The sequence below is a fragment of the Callorhinchus milii genome, unplaced genomic scaffold (assembly GCF_018977255.1).
Source record: "Callorhinchus milii isolate IMCB2004 unplaced genomic scaffold, IMCB_Cmil_1.0 Scaffold2, whole genome shotgun sequence".
Lineage (NCBI taxonomy): Eukaryota > Metazoa > Chordata > Chondrichthyes > Chimaeriformes > Callorhinchidae > Callorhinchus > Callorhinchus milii.
Window position 1 is genome coordinate 95,568,562 of NW_024704743.1, and position 22,199 is coordinate 95,590,760.

General features: G+C 39.1%; 1 protein-coding gene across 1 annotated transcript in view; it reads right to left on the reverse strand.

Moving 5' to 3' along the window:
* ubr5 (ubiquitin protein ligase E3 component n-recognin 5) overlaps nucleotides 1-22,199 on the reverse strand; it is an 81,427-nt gene that overhangs the window by 24,367 nt on the left and 34,861 nt on the right. Inside the window, 19 exon segments of the mRNA XM_007887953.2 lie at nucleotides 1,171-1,282; nucleotides 2,120-2,243; nucleotides 2,369-2,608; nucleotides 3,091-3,251; nucleotides 3,644-3,773; nucleotides 3,857-3,983; nucleotides 5,457-5,575; nucleotides 6,272-6,418; nucleotides 7,082-7,173; nucleotides 8,834-8,979; nucleotides 9,583-9,680; nucleotides 10,617-10,740; nucleotides 11,925-12,020; nucleotides 13,461-13,612; nucleotides 13,767-13,893; nucleotides 15,004-15,214; nucleotides 16,487-16,684; nucleotides 18,691-18,845; nucleotides 19,699-19,810. Coding sequence (XP_007886144.2) covers nucleotides 1,171-1,282; nucleotides 2,120-2,243; nucleotides 2,369-2,608; nucleotides 3,091-3,251; nucleotides 3,644-3,773; nucleotides 3,857-3,983; nucleotides 5,457-5,575; nucleotides 6,272-6,418; nucleotides 7,082-7,173; nucleotides 8,834-8,979; nucleotides 9,583-9,680; nucleotides 10,617-10,740; nucleotides 11,925-12,020; nucleotides 13,461-13,612; nucleotides 13,767-13,893; nucleotides 15,004-15,214; nucleotides 16,487-16,684; nucleotides 18,691-18,845; nucleotides 19,699-19,810 — 2,671 coding nt within the window.

Genomic DNA, 22,199 nt, shown 5'->3' on the forward strand with positions numbered 1-22,199 from the left:
ACATTTACCACTTCATGGCAAGCATGTGTCATAAGCTACGCTCATTTAACCAAATTTTGCACCCTCTGCTGCTCCCCCCCTCCACACACCATACTTGAATACAGTTGTAGACAATCTTCCTATACCTTGCTCAGTAGTTATTTTCATGTTGACAGTATCAGCAAACAAATAATGATCCTGTTTGACATAGTACCTTTCACATGCAGGGGATGTTTCAAAGCACTTCGTAAGATACGCTATAAAGTTGTGTTACTGTATTTTGTGGTTGGAAATGGTAACCAATTTGCACTCAGTAATATCCCCAAAACAGCCATCAAGTGCAATTTTAATTGTTGGATTGTCAGCTAAGGCAGACCGTTTGGAGAAACCTATTTCTTTCTTGATCCTAACGTCCAGTTAATAACCAGATGGGGCCTTGGTTCAATGTCTCATCCAAAGTACGGCACCTCCTACAATGCAGTACCACATGTTTATCCATTTGTGCACCACCAAGACTCATTTATGTATCTCACTTTCTGATTTTCCTAATTGGTCTGGTCAGATCTATGATATGTTAGCTTTTTTTGTTGGGTGCAGTTTTTTTCTTGACCATAAATATTTTCTCCTACTAATAAAATGGGACAGTGGGTGCTGGAAGAAAGTAGAAATGTAAGTAATGTTTTAAAGAAAAAAGTTAAACAATTGTTAAAATATAAATTTAAAAGGACACTAAAACAAAGGGGATCAGAAAATAGAAGTATAAAAAATGGTACAGGCTGTGGATAAGATCCATTTTAAAATGTAAAGATTATTACAATTATTAAAATGCTTTATGGTTGCTTCACATTTTCCCAAATATTTAGACATATTAGGGTATCAGGATTTTAGAATATCTTTAGTATTTTAATACTGATTTTCCTCAATTTCGCACTGCGTGCAGCTAAGATTTGCTGTTGGTCAACATCTTTAAACCTCCCATCTCCCTACTTGGGCATCTCCATCGTCTTTGTGAAATGCTTCGAGACCTTTCATCTTACTTGCAAGCCACTACATCAGTGGATGTTGCTGTTTTACCTGCTTCAAATTAGCAAGAAACTACTAGATTGATTCTACTTGTTCTGCAGAAAGTGTTCTGGAATACCTGGAATGGAATTTTGTAAATTGCGCAGATCTAAATCATAAATTTTATACCATCATCATCGTGTTCATCGTGCTGTCCCTCTGCTTCTGTATTTTCTTCACCCTGCTCTTCCTGTTCATCATGATGATCTTCCTCACCAGCCACCCCCTCCACTACTTCAACCTGGAACACAGTACAAGGTCATGTGAAAACCATACAGAAACTGAGCCACAAGCATAGTAAATAGCTAGATACTCAAGTAGACTGAAAAATAAGGGCACCTTATAATTCAGATTTTCATTGGCTGCTTCAGTAAATGATTTTAAACAAGTTAGGTGCCGCAAATAGACATGTTTTCCAACGAGGAATAATTTAATATACATAGTCTGAAGGATTCTTCAGTGAAGTACACTTCTATTAGAACTCGTTTAGTCGCTAGAGCCGAGAAGCAATTGCATGGTTTAATTTTTCAGATCCCTATTTTGTGTCATCTGCAAATTTGGATATTTTACACCATTATCCCTGAATCCAGATCATTTAAATTTATATATAATTGGACAATTATATAAGTAGAATGCATTCCACCAAGGACACAGCGGTACTCCATTCCAGGCAAAGAGAAAGTGCATGCATGTATGGAACTCATTTCAATTAAGCATGATAATGATTTCTGTATGTGTCAGACACCTGATGCCAAAAAAAGCAATGTACAATGATCTTATCACTAACCGCTAAGAGACACCTTTTACATCGTTTCAGACTAAAAAAACATCTCTTTAACCCAATTCATTTTCAATCCTTTAGGTAACTTTCCACCCGAGTTGCCACATTGCCTTTACTGCCATATCATGTGTCTTTATTTTCTTCAAGCCTCTTTTCTTCAGTTACACTTTTTGAAAACCCATACAAAATATCCATTGCATTCCCTTTGAAGTTATTTCCTCAAATAGCTTATAATTATCAAGTAAAACTTCTTTTTCTACAGTCAACTACCTTTACAAAGTAAGTTAACGAATCTACCTCTTCCACATCAGCTGTCACTATATCATCTTGTTCCTCATCTCGGCCACGAACAGGTTGCGATTGGCTAATACGCCTCTGCTGTGGATTGCGAATGATGTAGGAAGACTGCGACTGGCTAGAACTGTAAAAGATGGCAAATTACTAGAACAATACACACCACCATTCAACAGGCAAAACTGTAAAGTACACACATTTACACACTTACTGTTTCAAAAGGCATAAAACAAGGCTTTATGAAAATATTACCTGCTAGATTGGTCAGATGATTGCCTTGGAGGAAGTGGCTCTACTGAGAACAGCTCCTCACTGCCTTGCATAGCATCTAGACTAGTGCTTGCCAATGTAAAGGGAGCCGTAGGTCGTGCAATACCCATCCTAACAGGGACTATTAAAGATTCTGCTACGTTGCACAACTCCTCTACGGCATAAGGTAGCAGAGCTTGGAACACACGCTTGCATTTGCCAATTGGTTGAGGTACAAAGTTGCTAAAAAACAAGAATGGAGAAACTGTTGGAAGTCATTTCATTTATTTGGTACCTATGAACCCATCTAGATAAGATAGAGGATATTCAAAATAGTGACCACAAATCTAAAAGTGTAAAGGATTTCACAATTAAATTAAACACTAGTTACATTTGTCAAGACATACAATGAAATTAACTTTTGAGGAAATGCATGCAGTTTATCAGTAATTCAGCTAAACAGACTTTAAGTAAAGCCTTAGATTAATGGTAAATTCTATTGTGAGGTAACCAGAATGAAGAGTCGATTCCAGTTAAAACAAACTTATTGCACATTAATTTGTTACACTTGTTAAAATAAAATTTCAAAAGCTAGTTCCAAATTTACAATATTTATTTCACATTTCTGGTAAGATCTAGATTTGAGCATATTAATTTTTATTCATAACTAAAGATACATGCACAAGTTTGCATCACATTTCTCTATGCAAATATACTGTTCTTACTTTTTTTTCTTTGATGAAGCCATTTCTACACTAAGAATGACAAACACTCTTGCAACCGAGCGCAGAAATCTCATGGTGACAGTGATGGCTTCCTCTCGACGCCCTGGTGTATATTTATTCTGCAGCTCCTTTACCAGCGTTCCAAGTAAAGTGTCCAAAAGCTTCAAAATATTTTTAAAAGATTCAGTACATCATAAAGCATGTAGATATTGGTTTGGTACACATTTGAAAATACCACGTAGGAAAAACTACACAAGTGAAACCTGATTTTCAATTTGGCCACTAAAAAGGTAATCTTAATAAAACGTGGTACACCAAAGATGGATGACGTCTCTTCTCTCGGACATCCCCTACCGTTAGATAAAAAAAATCAATGTCCAAATTATATCAATGTAAATCTAGCCTCCAATATACTTGCCACTCAAAGTTTTAAGAGCTCATTTGGAGTAAATGCTGTTGCATTATCCCTCTGCAAATCATCCATTAGCCATTAAAACAAAAACCATTCAACTGCAAAGTGCTGAAACCATTTAACACCCAAAAAAGTACTTACTAAAATATCAGCTGTACACTTCACAATGAGGCAATGTGTAAAACAGTCCAGCCGGATTGTACCACTCTGTTGAGAAAGGTAGACTTGCTCTTCTGGTAGGAGGTGAGCAATCCTACTGCTTGCGCTGAGCCTACAAAAAGAAGCTAAGAATTTATTTACCTTTCTTCATTTCTATACAATAATGCAGCAAAAATCCAAGTCAAATATGCTTACGGGTCCTTGCTTTCCTGCGAACCAAACATGATCATAGATTTCAGAGCATTCCAGTCCTGAAGGACACGCTCCAGGGCCAGTTGGGCAAATCTAGGTGGCTCCAAATCATGATCAGGCATATCAGAATCTGAGAGAGGATGAACAAAAAAATTGCAATCAATTTCTCATCAACACTTAAACCTATGGATCCAATCTTGCCACTTAAGCAGTGGACTCCACAAGTATGGTAGCTCTGGCATGCAGGGTTACCATAAGTTGCTTTATTAATTTGAAAAAATATTATCTCATTCAAACTAGTTATACAAATTCCTTCAATTGGGTATTAAATCCACTCCTCTCATTCTACTTTCATGAAATGCATTCCCAAAGCACTCGAAACAACTATCAAACATTAACTTATAGTTAACTAAAACCAGCTTAAGTTAAACCTTTTTAAAAACAAACTTTTTTCGATAGGTTACTGCATTTTTCCTTTATCAACTTGTGATCCTGGGAAGGACTGTCAGAATCTCTCAAAATACAAGTAGTGGGAGGCAGAAAGAACGCCAAAACAAGCAAGATGGCATGGCACACTGATCTTTGCGTGTAGCGTATAAGAGGACAGCCCCAAATTAAATACACCACCAATTTAGTCTGCCTTCTGAAAGTGCATAGACAGCAACTTTTTCTTTTGATGGCCAGAGGTATCCAAAAGAGTCGTCAGTTTGCCATTGACATCAAGCCCTAAGCACCAGAAGTGGCTCTGATGTCACTGCATGCACACTATGTACAAGAAGTGCCAGAAATAATTTCACAACCTGTACTCTTTGCAAACCAGGATGTGTTTTAATAGGCATGCTCTGTATTACATCATGCATTACCATCACAAAAACTTCAGGAATTTTGCAAGTATTGGCAAGAATTCCAATGAAACTAAACTGTACTCATTGATGTGTGGTTATGCCACACAATTTATTGCTCATTTACTTACCATTAAGAAAAATAATTGACAATAATATACTGCGATCAGTCCATATTGGTTTAGTCTGTGATTAAAACCAGTACCCAAACTAGTAAAGTTGTTAATGAAGTTAGAATGAACACAGGACTTTTACTACACTCAAACTGTCAGGTCTCCTCATGGATATGATGGAATGCTTTTGAAAGATAAATATTTAACCTTTAGATCCAAAGCATAATAGATATGATCTCTTCCAATACAGAGCTATGATTTTTGATTTCCCAATTTTCTAGACACAATTTACAAACGTGCCACAAACAAAATGCAGTTTGGAACAGTAGGGTAAGTTAAGGAGACAAATATAAATTCATTTGCAATTTTTAACTATGTGTGTATGGGGAAAGAAAAAAATTAAACCTTAATCTTTACAATTTTCCGAAAGATATTTTAATTTGCATTGGAATTCTGCATGCTTTACAAAATGTTCTCAAATAGTTTGAAGGTCACCTTCCATTTCTCCCCGCTTGGCATCAAACTCTGCCATTGTTAAGAGCTCTGAGGCACTACCTGTGTGAAGGGCGCTATATAAATGCAAGTGGTTATTGGATTATAGAAAATTGAGTAATTTTAAATAAAATTTGATTGTGTGCTGCCACAAACCTTCAACATTTGCAGTTTTGCGGTTCCGGTCCTCTCGTATTCGTGGTGGCCGATATTGGCAGTGCTCCACAGTTTGCCGAGCAACAGTCTGTACTAGGAACAGCAGTAGATGTTCACCCCTGCATGGAAAAAANTCTGAATGCAAATTTCTCAATTCTAGAAAGGAGTTACATGTAGGGTAGAAGATATTTGGTATCCACTCAAAAATCTGGTCACAAGAATGTTGAACAACAAGGATGATTCCCAATGTTAGAACAATGAACTATGAGAAACGATTAATTAATCTAGGATTTATCAGCCTTTAAAGAAACATTGTATAGAAGACCTTATAGATTATAAGACATTCTAGATGTATTCAAGATGCTAAATTAGACAAAGAACATAAAGCCACAAAATCATTAAAATCTATTTTGCAGGTGGAGAAAACAATCAATAAAGCTGAGCTTTATAACAAAAGTCTGGAACATAAAAGGAAGTGCTCCAATTCAAGAGAGTCCTAGGCAGACATCCTTTTATAGTACTGTGTTCAGTTTTGAGCACCCAATCTTAGGAAGGATTTGCTAGCCTCAAGGGTGTCCAACAATGATTCATTGGATCAATAACTAGGATGAAGAGGATGAGATTAAATCAGCCAAAGAGCCTCTTCAACCTCACCTCTGTGTGAAAAGCAGTAAGATGTAATTCAACTGAACAGCAGATTCAGTTTCCATAGAAACTTGACCCCGTGCACCTGGAGAATAAAGTGAACGGTAACAAATGGATTGAGTTATGTGTTTACATCCAGTTGTACCACATTACCACAAAGGAATATTTACCTGCTATTTGGTAGAGTTACAAGATTGGTTGTTGTAAGTAGTCTATAGAGTAGATCAAGACGAGCAGATTTTTGTCCCGCAATCAGAGTTTTGCATTTACATTTCTCCCAGCAGTCACAATAAGCCGTAGGGGATGTCCTTTTAAGCCTGAAAACAGAGCACATCAAAAGTTACGTATCAAAATACTAAACTACAATTTAACATTTCACCATTACTGTATTATTGTGGGAACATGTTCTATGAGCTGCATTTCCTATTTCATAAATCCTGAAACCATATAACTTTGGCCATTAATCAATTCTTTTTTTAATTAAATTTCTACAGTACTCACAATATTATCCAAATTGTCCAAAATTCTCCAAAGTTGCAGCCCTATGCATCTTTAACCAGATCTGGAAATTCTAAAAACTGAAAATGTTGCAGTAGCCTAGAGGTTTCAGCTGGTTGAAGCACTAATATGCTGCATATTTGGATGGCACATTTGGTTCACATTCTTACAACAACATCTTGCATTTGATACCCATCAATAGCAGGGTAGTGCCCCAGAGCTCTTTTGCTTTCTGGGAAAGCTTTCCGCTTTCTTAATTCTACAAATGGAAAGTTTCCAACGTTAACAATTACTGTTAAGATCTGAGGCTTTTGCTATAATAAAAGCACTATAAAAATGAAAATGGTTTCTTTCTACAGCTATTCCTTCTGAACCTACAATTTGTTTCAAATTAATATAACCTAGAGAAAGAAATCAAATGATCTAGACAAGCTCTATAATATCAGCCAGTCTAATATTCAGGTAACATTTCAATTACTTACTTGCAGTCATGACCCTTGTGACATACTCTTGCACACTCTGTGCAGCAGCACAGAGACTCCAGCAATCCGCAGGTCCTACATTCAAATATATCCTAAGCAAAAGCCAACAAAAAAATTACAATGTACAATTTACACTAAGTATATACTTGACTATCCAAATTTTCAATCGTCATCCACTGTGGCTTTTTTTAAAAGTTTCAACTTCCACATATTTATAGATACAACCATTCAAAGGGAGAAACCATTGCTATTTGAAGATGAAGCATGCAAATCATATTGCTACCACCCCCCCATCACCCTAAATGTTTATTAAATAGAAGGTTTCTCACAATGCCTTTTTGTAAATACATAAGAGTGAGGCATAATTACGATAATACACTTCAATTTAATTGAAATTAATTATTTCTAAGAGTTTGCTGGATTAAGTGCAGAATGTCACGGTAAAGTGCTGAACAGGTCTAACCAGAAGTGAGCCATTTGTTTTGAGACAACAAATCGAGCATCAAAGCCATAAGTATATGACATGTGGATACAAAACTGGTGCTGAGAAAAATAAGAGTAGTGGTGCATTTCAGAAAATAGTGTAAAGCAAGCTACAGTTGTATTAATTATCCCCTGGAAAGCCTTCAAAGATTAGGGTGACCTGGTTTAGGCAGGATTTCTTAGATGTAGGCCTAGTGGAAGCATTGCTCATCTGCTTTCTGGTGTTCAACAATAACAACTTGCATTTACATAGCGTCCTCCACGCCGGGCATCGGCTCAGAGCGCTTAACAATGGCGGAGCTCGAGTCCGAGCGGGGGATGGGGAAGGTGACCCTAGGCTAACCTAACCAACTTCTTACACTGTACAATGTGTGAGGAACCACCTAAATTGATATGCAGAGAGGTAAGCATACCTCTCTGCATTCCAGATTATCACGAATACCATATCTTGCACAATGTAAATATAACTCTGCTAACATTATCGTCACCACTGAACTCACCATGTTAAGGACTTCCTGCACATCGTGACTAACAACCCGTATGTCAGCCATTTTTTACACGCTATTTTAATGCACCTTTGAGATACTGCACCCATACAACCACATTTTACAGGATGGTCCTGTATTGCCCTATATTCCAGTCCATGGAACATGTTCCAGATAAGTTCAGGACTTTGAGCTCATAGTCTGTACTGACACTCCAGTGCAGGGGGAGCTCCTTTGAAGCGCTTTTAAATATTTTGTCAACTTGATAAGGTTCAATATCAAATGTAGGGATTATTACATAGAATCTAACCAGATGTCGATGAACTAGTTAACCAAAATAAGAACTAAATGAGATGAACAAATATTGCCCTCAAAGGCAAGAAGTAGTAACACGTATTACAGTATGGAAGGTTTAAATGCAGCAGAGAATTGGGAGGAATTAAATAATATTATAAGATCCACTAACAAACAGTTAAAGTTCAATCTTCTAGTGATTTTTCTCTCACTTGAACAGCCCTCCATTTTCATTGAGCAATGATTTTCTTTCAAACGTTTAAACAAATAATCAATGTACTTAAGGGGAAGAGTGCAGTCTGATTAAATAATGTACTTAAAGGTGCAGTCTAATCAATGTGCCTGAATACTTTGTATGAGAAACCATTACTTCAAAGAGTGGCAAACAATTAAATACATAAAGCACATTGAATATTTCTGGAATTTGACCTATAGTGTACAACACTTGAATATCAATTTGAATGAGCTGGATTTACACTCTTTGACATACCTGATTAATATGCTCTGCCCCAGTCCACGTAAAACTGCAGGTATCATTGCAGCACAAGACATACAATGGAGAGTCGTCTGGATTAGTGCCAGGTGGACAAATCATACTCATGAATACATCCTCTTCCTTTTCACCTGAAACATCACCTGGTGAAAAATAGTCATTTAATTTAAGAATAAATGAATTCTAAACAAAGAAGGTTAACATGGTAAGCAACACCAGTAACGGGGTTAATGGGCAAGATAAAAATCCTTGTTTTATGAATACAAACTCACAGCCAAAAGTTTGAGTAAATGGTTTCATCTGTGACCCAAATAAGATTGCCGAGTACGATGACAGACCTGTACTACTAGCAAAAAACAATGGCATCGGCTGTAAAATTCTTTGTAGCCTGTAGCACGAAGAGCAAGCATGTAATCTGCTACCAAGTCTCCTTAATTATTAGCTACTTGGTGGTGCACAAGTTTCTGCGATAGACTTATCCGATAGTTCGACTTGTCTCCATTCTCCAAAGCAAAACTAGGAAGACTAGGAGGGGCATAAGAACTTTGGAGGAGCTGGAAGCAACACAGTGGAACCTCAAGGGATTTTGTCAGGATTTGGAGGAAGATGCCTTGCAGACAGGAGCTTTGGAAACATGGAGAAATCAGGCAAGCTCTGAAGATCAAACTGCTATCATAAACCAAAGTTGTGAAAACATAGTCAGGAAGTACTTCATTATTCTGTGCATGATTCTCAAAAAGGTTCACCTTTTGCTATCTTCTGTGCAGTTTCCAGAATGGTAATTGCTGCAGGATAAGCTCGCCCACCAACACCCAACATAAATGGAGTCATTCCTCTAGCATCCCTGGAAAATTAAAAATGTAGTCACTACACTTTTCAGTAAATCCTGTGAGATATCCTCCCAACATGAAAGGCGTTATGTCAAATGTAAAGATTTTATGTTATTTTTTTTTGGATATTTACAAACTATACATATCACATAAAGTTTAGTACTTGCCTGCAGACCACACCTTACCTCAAACAGACCTCTATACAAGATAATATTCACTAAAAAGTTACCTGAGATTAGGTATCAATTATGAAGACTTGAAAAACCAAGTTTTTTTTTCATTAGAATTAAAAAAGATTATATGATCATCTAATAGAGATCTTCAATGTTATAAAAGGCTAAGAAACAAAACATTTCAGCACACAGAGGTAATTCTGTCCCATCATGTTTGTGCTACCGCAATCCATTTTTCTGATACTTTTTTAAATTAATCCCATCTACCAGCTCTCTCTTCATACGTTTACCGCTCAGATGCTTATTCAATTTCTTTTTGAATCATTCTATTGCTCCAAATTCAATAGTTATTTGTAATGATTTCCAACCCTCAACCTCCTGTGTTCCATTGAAAAAAAATAGCCAGCCTTTGGTTTTCTCAATATCGCTGAAGAAAAGGATGCTATCCATTTATGAATCTGGTGGAATCAATCACCCATAAACTAACCAATCACCTCTACTTGCTGAGCAATCTTAGAATGAAAACCACTCTGTGATCCCACATTACCTCTCTACTCTGATCAACTAAGCACTAGTTGTGAACTGATCAAAATCCCAATGCCCAAATTGCAATATCATTTCCACAAACTGACTATGATCACAAATTAAAAGTCTCAATGTGCTGATTAAGAAGAGATACAATTACAGTACAAGCTAGTTCATCTCCAAGTGACTCCTGTGACATTTTGGGGCTATTCATGTCTGTGCCATAAATAGCACCATGTGCTATTTACTTACTTGGCTGAGAGCAATTCTCGAAGATAAGGTCGCAGTACCACACTTTCACAAAGTAATTTTAAGATTAGATGAGCATTTGCTTTTCTATCCTTTGATTCCACTACAGGTGGATCAGCTGAAGGACCTGAAAAATAAAATATGAAAAATAGGAAGCGAACATTTAAATAGATTTTTCTAAAATGAAGATATTGATAATACATAATGTTTATATTCATCTCTATTCATCGTAATTTGACCATAATGATGTACAATAGAATTTTCCAACTCCAAATCCAGCTCTAATAATAACCCTATTATTATAAATGTAAGCTATACTGTAAATGTAATTCAAACCTACAAGTAACTGTTCCTTTTCCACTGGTTGTAATGTCTGTAAATTTCTGTGTGCGCAGTGCAGTAGCATAACATTACAACATTAGCAAACTGTGTTTAAATGGTGTTACAAATCTGGTATTACTGGTCTGTACCGCCCAGTGAAATGGCAAATTTTGAATGTCAAACCATACCATCAAGGGGAAAGAAAAGCAAAAATATTTTTAGCATAGAGTTGCCTCAAGATACCTCACATCTAGTGGTAGGAAGCTTAATAACGGTACTGGGATAGGTTTGAAAACTGGTTACCTTCCTATTCTCTTGGGATACAAGGAATGTGTCATCAGGAAGACTAGGAGGAGGCAAGAAAGAGGGGGAAAGAGGGAAATATGTTCCATAGACTCCTTTTGGAGCTCCAAACATTTTCTGGAACCATCATTTCTCAGCAATTAACTGACCATGTTGTCTTTCATTCCTAAATATTGTGCAAAGAGTCTCTCCTAAAGGGCTAGTATTTTATTAAAAGGGTGAACTTTGTGTCCACTCCCCATGCCCCTATCATTCCTCTTCCTTTTTAAGTCACTAAAAGGGAGCAAATAAATAATTCAATGCTGATCAAATTTCAATAATGTCAACTCAAAAGGATATACAACTCCCCATATATCAGGAGTTTACTCAGGAGAAAAGGATCTGAAACAGAAAAAGAGCTATGGCATAAAACCAGAATAAAACGACACATGGAGAGCAGTGAATCAATATTCACATGGCTTCTGTGAACCGTTAAACTCAGTGTTCTAGTTTGCGCCTCCTAACGAGGTACTTACTTATATGCAGAAATTTGCTGAATGAGCTAGACCCTCACATATCTCAAATCGCACCAGATTATGTTAAAATATGCTTTGGTAATCAAGTTAAATTAGAGATTAAAACAGTTTATGCAACACCAACAGAAGAAGAAATTTGCAGTTATAGCACGAGATTAGCTCAATTCCTCACCAGGTATGGTAGATGTGCTGGGTCCTTGTCCAGTACCAGATGCAGCTGTGGTAAGAGATCCCACCGCAGGTGCCAGGATAAAATCAATGTCACCGTCTTTCAGTAAACAGAATATTCATCAATACAAGGAACAACTGAATAGCAAAAGATAAAACTAAACTCTCTCGCTGGACCCCATTCAACAAACTCACTCAGTCTTGTTGGATGGTAAATTTTAATACAGCACTTGACTCCAACTCAACCTCTAAAACTAGTGCTCTGAAACAGAAGACACTGATGCTTGAGGTTAAGAGAAAGCTGAGGGAAAGAATAAAGCAGACACAAATAAGGGATGCCTGGAAGGTTAGGCTAGTAGGGCCAGCAATACATTGCTATAAAATTCTGATTAGATGTACTTCAAGGAAAGCGACAGAATAATGTTTGGAGTTTGCTGTAGACTACACCAGGCCAAAGTAACAAGAATGCCCTATCATATTGACATATAGGAAATGTGTAAGAAAGAGGGTAGTCCTGATTTGTGGGGTGCGTGGGAGAGGAGAGAAACTTCAATCAGCCCAACATTGGGAATACACAAGTGGGAAAGACCAGCTCATCAATGAACTTTCTGAATCAGTGTATCAGGGAGAACACAAGGGGCAGCTCCACCCTTGTTGAAGATTTTGTCTTCATTCATACTATCTGTGTATTATTTGCAACAAGCTATTCATCTTGCTAAGTATGAGTGTTGCAGACACTCACTGGAAAGGACGCAAGCTCGGTGTGCAAATCCTGAAACGGTTAACAGCATCAATTTAACTGAACAGACCACTCAGGAATGAACTGACATGATCAACAGCTAGAATACTACACCAAGAAGGAAGGCTTTGATATCTTAAGATATCAAAGAAACTGACATTTAAGAAACTGTCTGATCCTGATTTAATCCAGAAGACAGCATTTGGTATTCTGGAAGGATAAAAGGAAATGACCGGAAGGTCGTGTTCATCTGAAGCTCTGATTATGTCGATCAATGAAACTACTGTGATGATAAATACATTGGTTCCGATACCAAACCTTCTCCTGACATAGGCAGATGCAGAAGAAAGTGGTAGCATCTATCATCGAGCAGACACATTATCTCCAGATTACAGCCCAAGTGTAAAACGCTGAGACGTTTCTCAAGTTGAAAAATAAAATCTTTCGACTTTTTTTGGGTGATAAAGGCATTCCATCAAATGTCCTATGCAACAGCAATGAGAAGGTTAAAATTTGAGTCAGTCTGTACTTTAATATGACTGTCACTGTTTGCTTGCGTACCTGAATAGGATTTGCATGCAATTAAATAATGAGGTAATCAAAACAATTCAAGCAGCAAATATGAGGAAACAGCATTATATACTTCAATATAAGTTGTCTATGCACATTGATATTTCACAAATCTATTAAAATTTGAAGGATGAACTACTTTTAATTGGAAAGTTGGAAGTGATTCTTACTTATTCTTACCAGTATCGAACTACCCTCCTATAAATAATTTTTTTGTGAACTAAGAGTTACCTGGATCAATTGCGGGTGGATCTGGTGCCCAGCTAAGTGGGGCAATAGGAGGAGATACTGGGTCCTGATGGTCAGTGGATGAAGCACCCGATTCATGCCGTCCCAAGCCGGCAGCTCGAAGTGAGCGTCTCATCATTTCACGTAATCTTAAACTTGGAAGGAGAAATTTGTATAAGGCATGACATTTCAAACTAAAGATAGCTAATGTCAAGCATTGAATCAATTAATTAATTGAATCAATTAATAGCTACATTTATACTGAGCACCCAATAACAGAATAATCCTCATGTATGTGCTTAGACCTACCTCCTACTGCTAGATGGTCCAGTCCTGTTACCACTGTTGTTACTTGACACGACAGAGATGGCATTTGCAATGGCCTCAACTGCAGATAACCTCTCTGCAAACGTATTCCTTTCAGAGCGCTCTGCTTCTGTGGGACAGAAATACTTAAGTCACTAGCTCTTCACAGCAAACGCATCTCTTCAAATGGTTTCTCCTCTCGGCCCCGCGCAGTCATCTGTGGTGTACCCCAGCGCTCCAATTTTGGCCCCCCCTTCCTCTTCCTCATCTATATGCTCCTCTTGGCGATGTCATCTGCAGACACGGGATAAACTTCTACATGTATGCGGATGAACAAAAATCTACTCCTCCTCCAGCTTCGACTCCAGGTCCACCCGTGTTGTGTTAGTTTGCCTGGCGGACATCAGGGCCTGGATGAGCGCAAACTTCTTACAACTAAATGCTGACAAGATGGAACCCATAGTCCTTGGTTCCCGTCATCGTCTTCTGTCCTGTGGCTCTGATCTCCTCAACTTCCCTGGCCTATTCCTCTAAGACTCACCAATCCGGTGTGCAACCTAGGCGTCAGGTTCGAACTACAGCTGTCCTTCCTTCCACTGGCTCCCTATTGCTGAATGGATCGATTCCAAGATCCTCACACTTGTTTTCAAATCGCTTCATGCTCTGGCACCTCTCTACCTCTCTGACCTGCGTATCCTGCAACCCACTACCTCCACTTGACTGGCTCTGGCCTTCTGCATGTCCCTGATGCCCTCCTTTCCACCATTGACAGCCGCTCTTTCAGACACTATGCCACAAGACTTGAACTTTTCCTCTATCCCTCCATCTTGCCCCATCTTCAGGTCGCGCCTGAAGACCTTCCACTTCGACCTCCACCTTCCCGCCGGCTCAGCGTCATGCTCTGCCACTGTCAAGCACACTGGGATGCTAGCCTGCGTGAGGGGCGCTATATAAATGCAAGTTGTTGTTATAAAAGTAAAAGAGCAAGCCAGACAAGACTCAAAATACAAGACTCTGAAAATATAGAATTCATCAAATTTCTTCAATCAAACGCAGATTTGTCCTTTCAAACCTTAGTACAATTGTCCAATGGGACAATTATACATCTTACTTTACAAAATGGTCTGATCCCAATCATGGCTGGGTAACAGGAAGGTTAATACTTCCCTGAATGATTATTTCCATGCTCACCCCAAAAATTCCTTGTGTTCACAATGCAGTGTGTATGGTTTAAACTCACCTTCTTCCTCTTTTGTCTCTTTATTGCTTGTTGGGAAACAGACGGAGACACAGGCATGCAAGACATTGCGATTTCCATCACACCGATTGTTCAGGAACATCTTGAGAGCTTGTGGGGTTTGTTCCAAAAGAACAGCCTGCTCAAGATTCATCAAGTATTGCCTGGAGGCTTCATAATCACATCTCAGTATGTGCTGCATTAATGCTTGCTTCTGTGAAAGTTAAATAAATTTGAACCATTATTATGGGGACAGTAGACACAAATGTAAAGACATTTAGATCTGAACTTTTTAAACAATTTCTCTTACAAATGAGATGTCACACTTAACCCTAATATTATCTCACTCATCACCAGATGGTTTTAATAATTAATATTGCATGGACCTCAAGAATGAGATTCGTATGATCACAACAGGATATCTGCAGCAAAAGTCTGATCACTATGATGGCACTAAATGACTGCAAGAAATGAAATATCAATGCACTAGATTTTAAAAACCACAAGTTGGAAACAAATGCACAAAATGGAAATATCCTGAAATTATTTTCCATATGTCATGGAAACATTTCAGCCCATTGCAGCATCATGGAATGTTGAAGGCAAAGAAATAAGTAATTTGGATCATTAATTCTGTATTGGTGCCAATGCTCCCTAAAGAAGCAAATTACTTTAATCTCATTAACTCAAACGCTCCCCATAACATTTAATTTTATCATTGAATATTTATCCAATTTAAATGTTACTGGCCTGACAACAGACAGTTTCAGTGCAGCATTTGATATTCTATAACAATGTTTCTTCTAACCTTCCCTTTGTCTCTTCTAATGATAAGTCAATTTTATTGCCTCTTTCTTATTACTGCCTCAGATCAGTGGAAATAATCCTTCTCATCTATTTTTTCCAGAAATGTAATGCATTTGTTTTCCTGAATCTTAAGCTCAGTTTGGTAATAGCAATAGTGTTTAAGACAGTTATAACTGATTTAACACACACGCTGCCACCAGAGAAGGGATGTTATCAAGGTGTCCAACTAACAATCCCCCAGAATTTTTTTGTCGTCAAATTGGCTGCTGCATTTCACTCAGCCTAAAAAATAGTCACTGTACTCTACAGCAAATCCTGTTAAGCCTTTTGAGACGTTCCAACAATGTGATAAGACGCTATATCAACTCCAAAGATTATTATTGTTACAAGGGATGGGCCCTTCTTACCCAAAGCATTTAGATGCTCGATGACAAAAGCCAATGCTTGAGAACCCAAGTGAGTATTGGATTCTAATCACCTAAAATCACAAAGCTTGCCACCGAGTTCGCTGCCAAGCTTCCTGCTTATATAAACCAAAGAGAAGACTTCGCATTTTCAAAATTCCAAGTGCTCTAATGATTGATTGTATTTTAAACTCAACCCTAAGAAAACCATGTTTCACTATTTGTACGTACATAACGCAGCCTACATACTTTTCTTAAAAGACCAGGTAACCAACCTCTACAGTCATTACAATGACTGCTGCTTTCTTCTTAATAGATGAATTTGCAGGAAGGTTTGTCAAAGAATGGATACCCATCCCGAGGCTAGTAATCGGTGGAAGGTCTAACCAATCGGGATCTCGGATTCCACCCATACAATCCTTAGCCATTGGATAAATGGTGCCATTTCCATCCCTGAGAACAATGGGGGATTCCTACAGAAATACAAACGAAGGTTGATAGTCAGAAATACTAAATCGATTTGATTTATTCAGATTAAATAGTCTGGTTTATAACTAATTACAAAAAAAAAAGAAACGTTTTTTTGAATTGTCCATTCTAAAATAACCCGAAATCATACAACCATATCTATCCACAGTTCGCAGTAAAGACTTTTTGTTCCAACATCGAGTCTGCGGTTAAAAGAATGGTCAACCAAGGCTACACACTTACCATTTCAAAAGTTACTAGCTCAAAATGACCCACAAACTGCAAATTTCAGTTAATCGATTAAGTAGCCCTGCCTTACTTGCACATTTAACCCAAATAGAATCTCGACTTTTAACTTTGTTTTGTCAAGTGATTTTTTTTATTTCAGTCACTTTTAATAAATACAATTCTGATTGTTGATCGCCATCCACTAACCAAAAAGTTTTAAAGATATTATCCGCTCAGAGTTATGCCAGACAGAAGGAGATCGGGCTTTCAGCTGCTGCACCCGGAAACTCTGGAACACTCTCCCTCAATCCCTCTGCCTTACCCCCTCTCCCTTTTCAAGTCCCGTCTGGAAACCTTTTTCAACCATGCTTAGTCACCTCCCCACCGCTCGGAGTCAGGCTCCGCCACTGTTATGTGCTCTAATACTCCATCCTGCGTGGAGGGTGCTATATAAGTGCAACTTGTTGTTGTTGCCAAGAGTAAATTAGAATCGTTCAAGAATTTGCTTGCCCCTAATAACCAGGTTAAGCAGCTAAAGCTGTTGTTCAAAGAGGCATAGGAAAATGCAAAATAACTTAAGAGCATTCAAATTCCAAACAAAAAAAAACTTCGCTATTGGTGCCAAATCAGCCGGATACACTGGACACAGTTGCATGTCATGTTAAAGTAAGTGCGAGCTCCTAAGGATATGCAGTGTGATCCCAGAGGACCGAGATGCCTCCTCCCTGACCACAACTCAGTGTTGATCATCGTTCATCTCCAGCATGTCTCCAAGAATACTCTATGCCAAAACACAATTCTTCCTCTAAATTGAAGATATGTTAAAAGAAGTTGAAAACTGATATTGGGGTCAATTGAGCATTACATCAAAAAGTTGTCACACCAAACATTCTCTGGGTACATCAAAAGCAGCCAATGATCTGCAGCAGTTGACTTCCTCTTAACAGAATATTGGCTGCATTAGTTAGTTCTTTAATAAAAAGCTGTCATCCTGGATTTAGAGAACACCCAGGAGTTAAATGCCCCAAATGGATATTTATAATATTTAATGCATCCAGTATCATATCATCAGCAGGGTAACAAATATTGTTTAGGTATTGTGCACATTTCATACTTCAAGATTATGCATTTTGTGAAAAGGCGAACAAGTGCCACAGGCATCAGTCACTGAGATGAATCCATTCATTGCAGAAGAACTAGACTAGTGGTGGCCAGCCTTTAAGGTCGGCCAACAAAATAATTCTTGATTGAATATTTCTTGATTTATGTATAAGACAAGAAATAATACCTAGACTCGTGCAAATGTTCAGGGGGTGGGGGGGGAAGAGGGCACAGGTTGACCACCACTGGACTAGATGCTGCAGATAAATCAACTAGAACCAACCTACTCACTTAGGCTAATTTTGAGACTTGAGAAAAAATACGTATTGGTGACTTTTAAAACTGAACTTTAGCTTAAAACTTAACACTTATAAGACTAAAAACTTCATAATACTACGCCATTTTACAGAACAGAAAAATTAATGTTAATATGAATACCGTATGAACTATTGTTTTGTACATTTAGGAGTCAAGTTCAAAATTCAGCACTGCAAGTGCAAGATCGCTCTACCAAAATAGCAGCACAGGACCATGGATTAATGAAAATAATCCACTCCCCAAGCAATTTCCCCTCCTCGTTTACAACAATAAATAGTAATTGTACTAATAAAATGAGCAATCAAAGAATTTACATAATGCAAGAAATTCTAGGAAATATGAAACATTAGTCACTAGTGCATACCTGACCAGCTGTGTAAATTGCCACATTGCGTTCATTTTGACCAAGAAAAGCAATACTGCTTGTAGGAAAATTATTCTCCTGTTCAGCTTTTCCTGTTGCTAGGTCAAAGATACAATAACGGACCCAGTTGCCTGTCTTCAGAACAGTATGAACACCTACCAGAAGAAAATTGTCAACTATTTAAACAATAATTTTCAATTAGGTCCAAAACATCCATTCCTTTCCAAATGAGTCTATGAAAAAATCAACTTCATATAAAGTACCTCATCTATTTGCAATTTAAGTGCAACCTCAAATCAAGGTATATTTGAATGTATAAATTCATAATGCCAGCTTGTAAAAATTAAAACAAATTGATGGTTTACATCAAATAGTCAACAATCTTTTGGCTCAATGCTTGTATTCTTGCATCAAATTCTTGGCAGTCTCTGATCTGGAAGGTTTGTAAGAGATCCTCAATAATCTTGTGTGTTGAGGAAATTGTGTTGGAAGTGCATTTGTGAAAGTATACCTTGACCTTGCTCAAGACGTCTACTATAACGCACAGCAGCTCTGTTGCAGTGAGCAAGGCTGTACCAAACTCTGATGACCTCAAGCTAGCTCCCCTGCACAGTTTGACCGTGCGGGGAAGCCAAGCTGATGGCAAGTTCAGTAGCTTCGTTCCACTTTTCTTAGGAATGCAATTTCCTCTGACCAACTAATTCAGCTACAAAATCTCGACCCAAGGCACCACAATAAATACAATTATATTACTCTTAGATGTTCAAAATGTTAGTGTTACAACAATTTAGTTTCTTACAAAGGTGGTAACTAACCAAAACCCACAAACAATTTAACAGTGTACATATAGATTTTGTAAACATTATTAATAATCTTTGATCAAGGAGACCGAATAAAGAATCTAAACCCAAATTAGATGTTTCATTGAATCAAAATAACCCTTTCCATTGTCTCAGTAAAATCCTAGAATTACAAGACCAAGTACTATGTGTATTGTACTGTACTCACCCTTGGAATCCACATTCACAGCAAGAATCTCAGCCTTTTCTGGAATAGAAAGCTTTTTAGGAGTTCGCTGGAAGCAATCTGGAACTTTTGGCGTCCCGCCCGTTTTCACCACCTTAAAAAAAAATATGTAAAGTGCATCATTTGAACTGTAAAATGCACTCCACAAGATATACATGTTCTATATCTAGGTCAGGCACCTGTCATGAACACTTACTCATGTTCTCCAGTTACAAAAGTTACTCACTCAATTGTAGTTCTAAACTCATACTTCACAAAATGGTCACTTTCTATATGGCTCTCAGAGAGAAATAGCCTTTATTTCTCTCCATTCCTAGCACAATTTGTTAAAATTGTTGATATAGTTAGGATCAGCAGCATATCCTATATGTATAGCATTTTTTTCATCTGTGGGAAATGCATTTAGTTTGGATGATTGGGTAGTTGTGATGTCCCATCCCCATTGACAGCCAACATTATATAGGTTCACATATGACAAATGACCATCTTGGCCAGTGCACCAAAGCAGAGGAAAAACAATAAGGAACAATCGTTTGTTTGAGCTATTTAAATTTAGCAAGTCAGGATGGAAATTTACATGCCGTTGGGTACGAGTGTTTGAAATTCCTTTCAATACTGTGAATTTTACCATGGATTAAAAAAATCAAACTCACAACTCTAAGTCACCAACACTAGGATTTCTATATTACTTTAGGATGCACCAAGATAGTAGACAAGTGGACATAGAAAAGGCAATTTCAGGACAAATACAATAACAAAATTAGATTTGTATAGCGCTTTTCACGTTGGGAGGATGTCCCAAAGCGCTGGACAGAGTTTCGGACCCGAGCTGGGGGTCGGGATCAAGGAGGATGGAAGGCAGGGTGGGGAAACAGGGATATCGAAAGCACAGTCGAAGAGGAGGATCTTGATGGAGTTGTATAGGTGGGGACAGAGTGGCAGAAGGCCCGCCCGCCCGCCAATAATGGGGCGAGCAAGGCAGGGACGTGAATCAGGCCAGAAGCCGCTGAGCAGAGGGGGCGAGCAGGATGGTAGGGGGTTAGGAGGTCGCGAGGAGCAAGACCATGAATGGCTTTGAAAGTGAGGAACAGGATCTTCAACTGTATCCTCTGTGATGGAACCCAGTGGAGTCAGGCGAGGATGGGAGTGATAAGAGTCACGGATCCTGATGCGAAAGAGGAAACGGGTTGCAGACCTCTGTATGATCTGCAGCCTATGGAGGGAGGAGTTGGGGAGTCTGACAAACAAGGAGTTTGCATAGTCAAGCCTCAATGTAATGAAAGCGTGTATAAGGGTTTCAGCAGCCTGCGGAGTGAGACAGCGGCGGAGCCGGGCGATGTTGTGGAGGTGGGGGAAGGCAGAGCGGGTCATGGCACAGATGTGGGGTAGAAAGGATAGTTGAGGGTCAAACAAGACCCCAAGATTCCAGACTGGCTTAATAAGGTGGAGCGTGCAACTATAGATGGTGATGCTGTCAGCGCCAGTGAGGAGGCGCTGATGGGAGCCAATCAGGAGAGCCTCGGTCTTGTTGATGTTCAATTGAAGAAAATTAACCCTCATCCAGGACTTGGATGTCTGACAGACATTCTGTCAGGACAGCAGTGGTCCTGGAGTCAAGGGTAGAGGCAGAGAGGTAGAGTTGGGTGTCATCCGCATAATGTGGAAGTTGACCCCATGTCTGTGGATGATGTCACCAAGCGGGAGATGTACGATCTGAACCAGTCAAGAACAGAGCCGTAAAGGTTGAGGTGAGAGGAGAGGTGGTGGATGAGGATAGAGTGGTCGACGGTGCAGAGAGGTCAAGGAGGACGAGGGGGGAGAGGGAGCCCTGGTCGCAGATGGACTAAATGTCATTTGTCACTTTGACCAGGGCTGTGTCTGTGCTGTGGGCGTCATGGAAATCCGATTGGAGAGGTTCGTGAAGGGAGCGGCAGGAGAGGAAGGAGCAAAGCTGGGAACCAACATCTTGTTCCAGGACCTTGGAGTGGAAAGGGAGGTTGGAGATTGGGTGGTAGTTTGAGAGTAGAGATGGGTCCAGGGAATGTTTACGGATAGAAGTGATGACGGATGTTTTTAATGGTTGGTAACAGTACCCGCGGACAGGGAGAAGTTTATGATGTCTGTGAGGGGCAAGGAGGTGGAGCTGGGAGGTAAGAAGAGGGTTAGGGATGGGGTTGAGGGAGCAGGTGGTCAGTTTCATGTGGGTTGTATTGGCGGTGAGAGGAGTGGGAGACAGGTGCAAAGGTCTGGAGGGAGGGATGGGTAGGGGCCGTGGTGGGAGGGGGAGATAGGGAGGAGGAGGGGGAGATAGCAGACGGAATGGCAGAGGTAGCTGAGCGGATCCTCTCGACTTTGGATTCGAGGAAGTCCAGCATCGCCTCGCAGTTGGTATTTGAGGTGAGGATGGGCGAGGCGTGAGAGGTTGGGCGGAGGAGCCGGTTGGTAATGGAGAAGAGGAGCCTGGGGTTGTCCTTGGCTTCCAA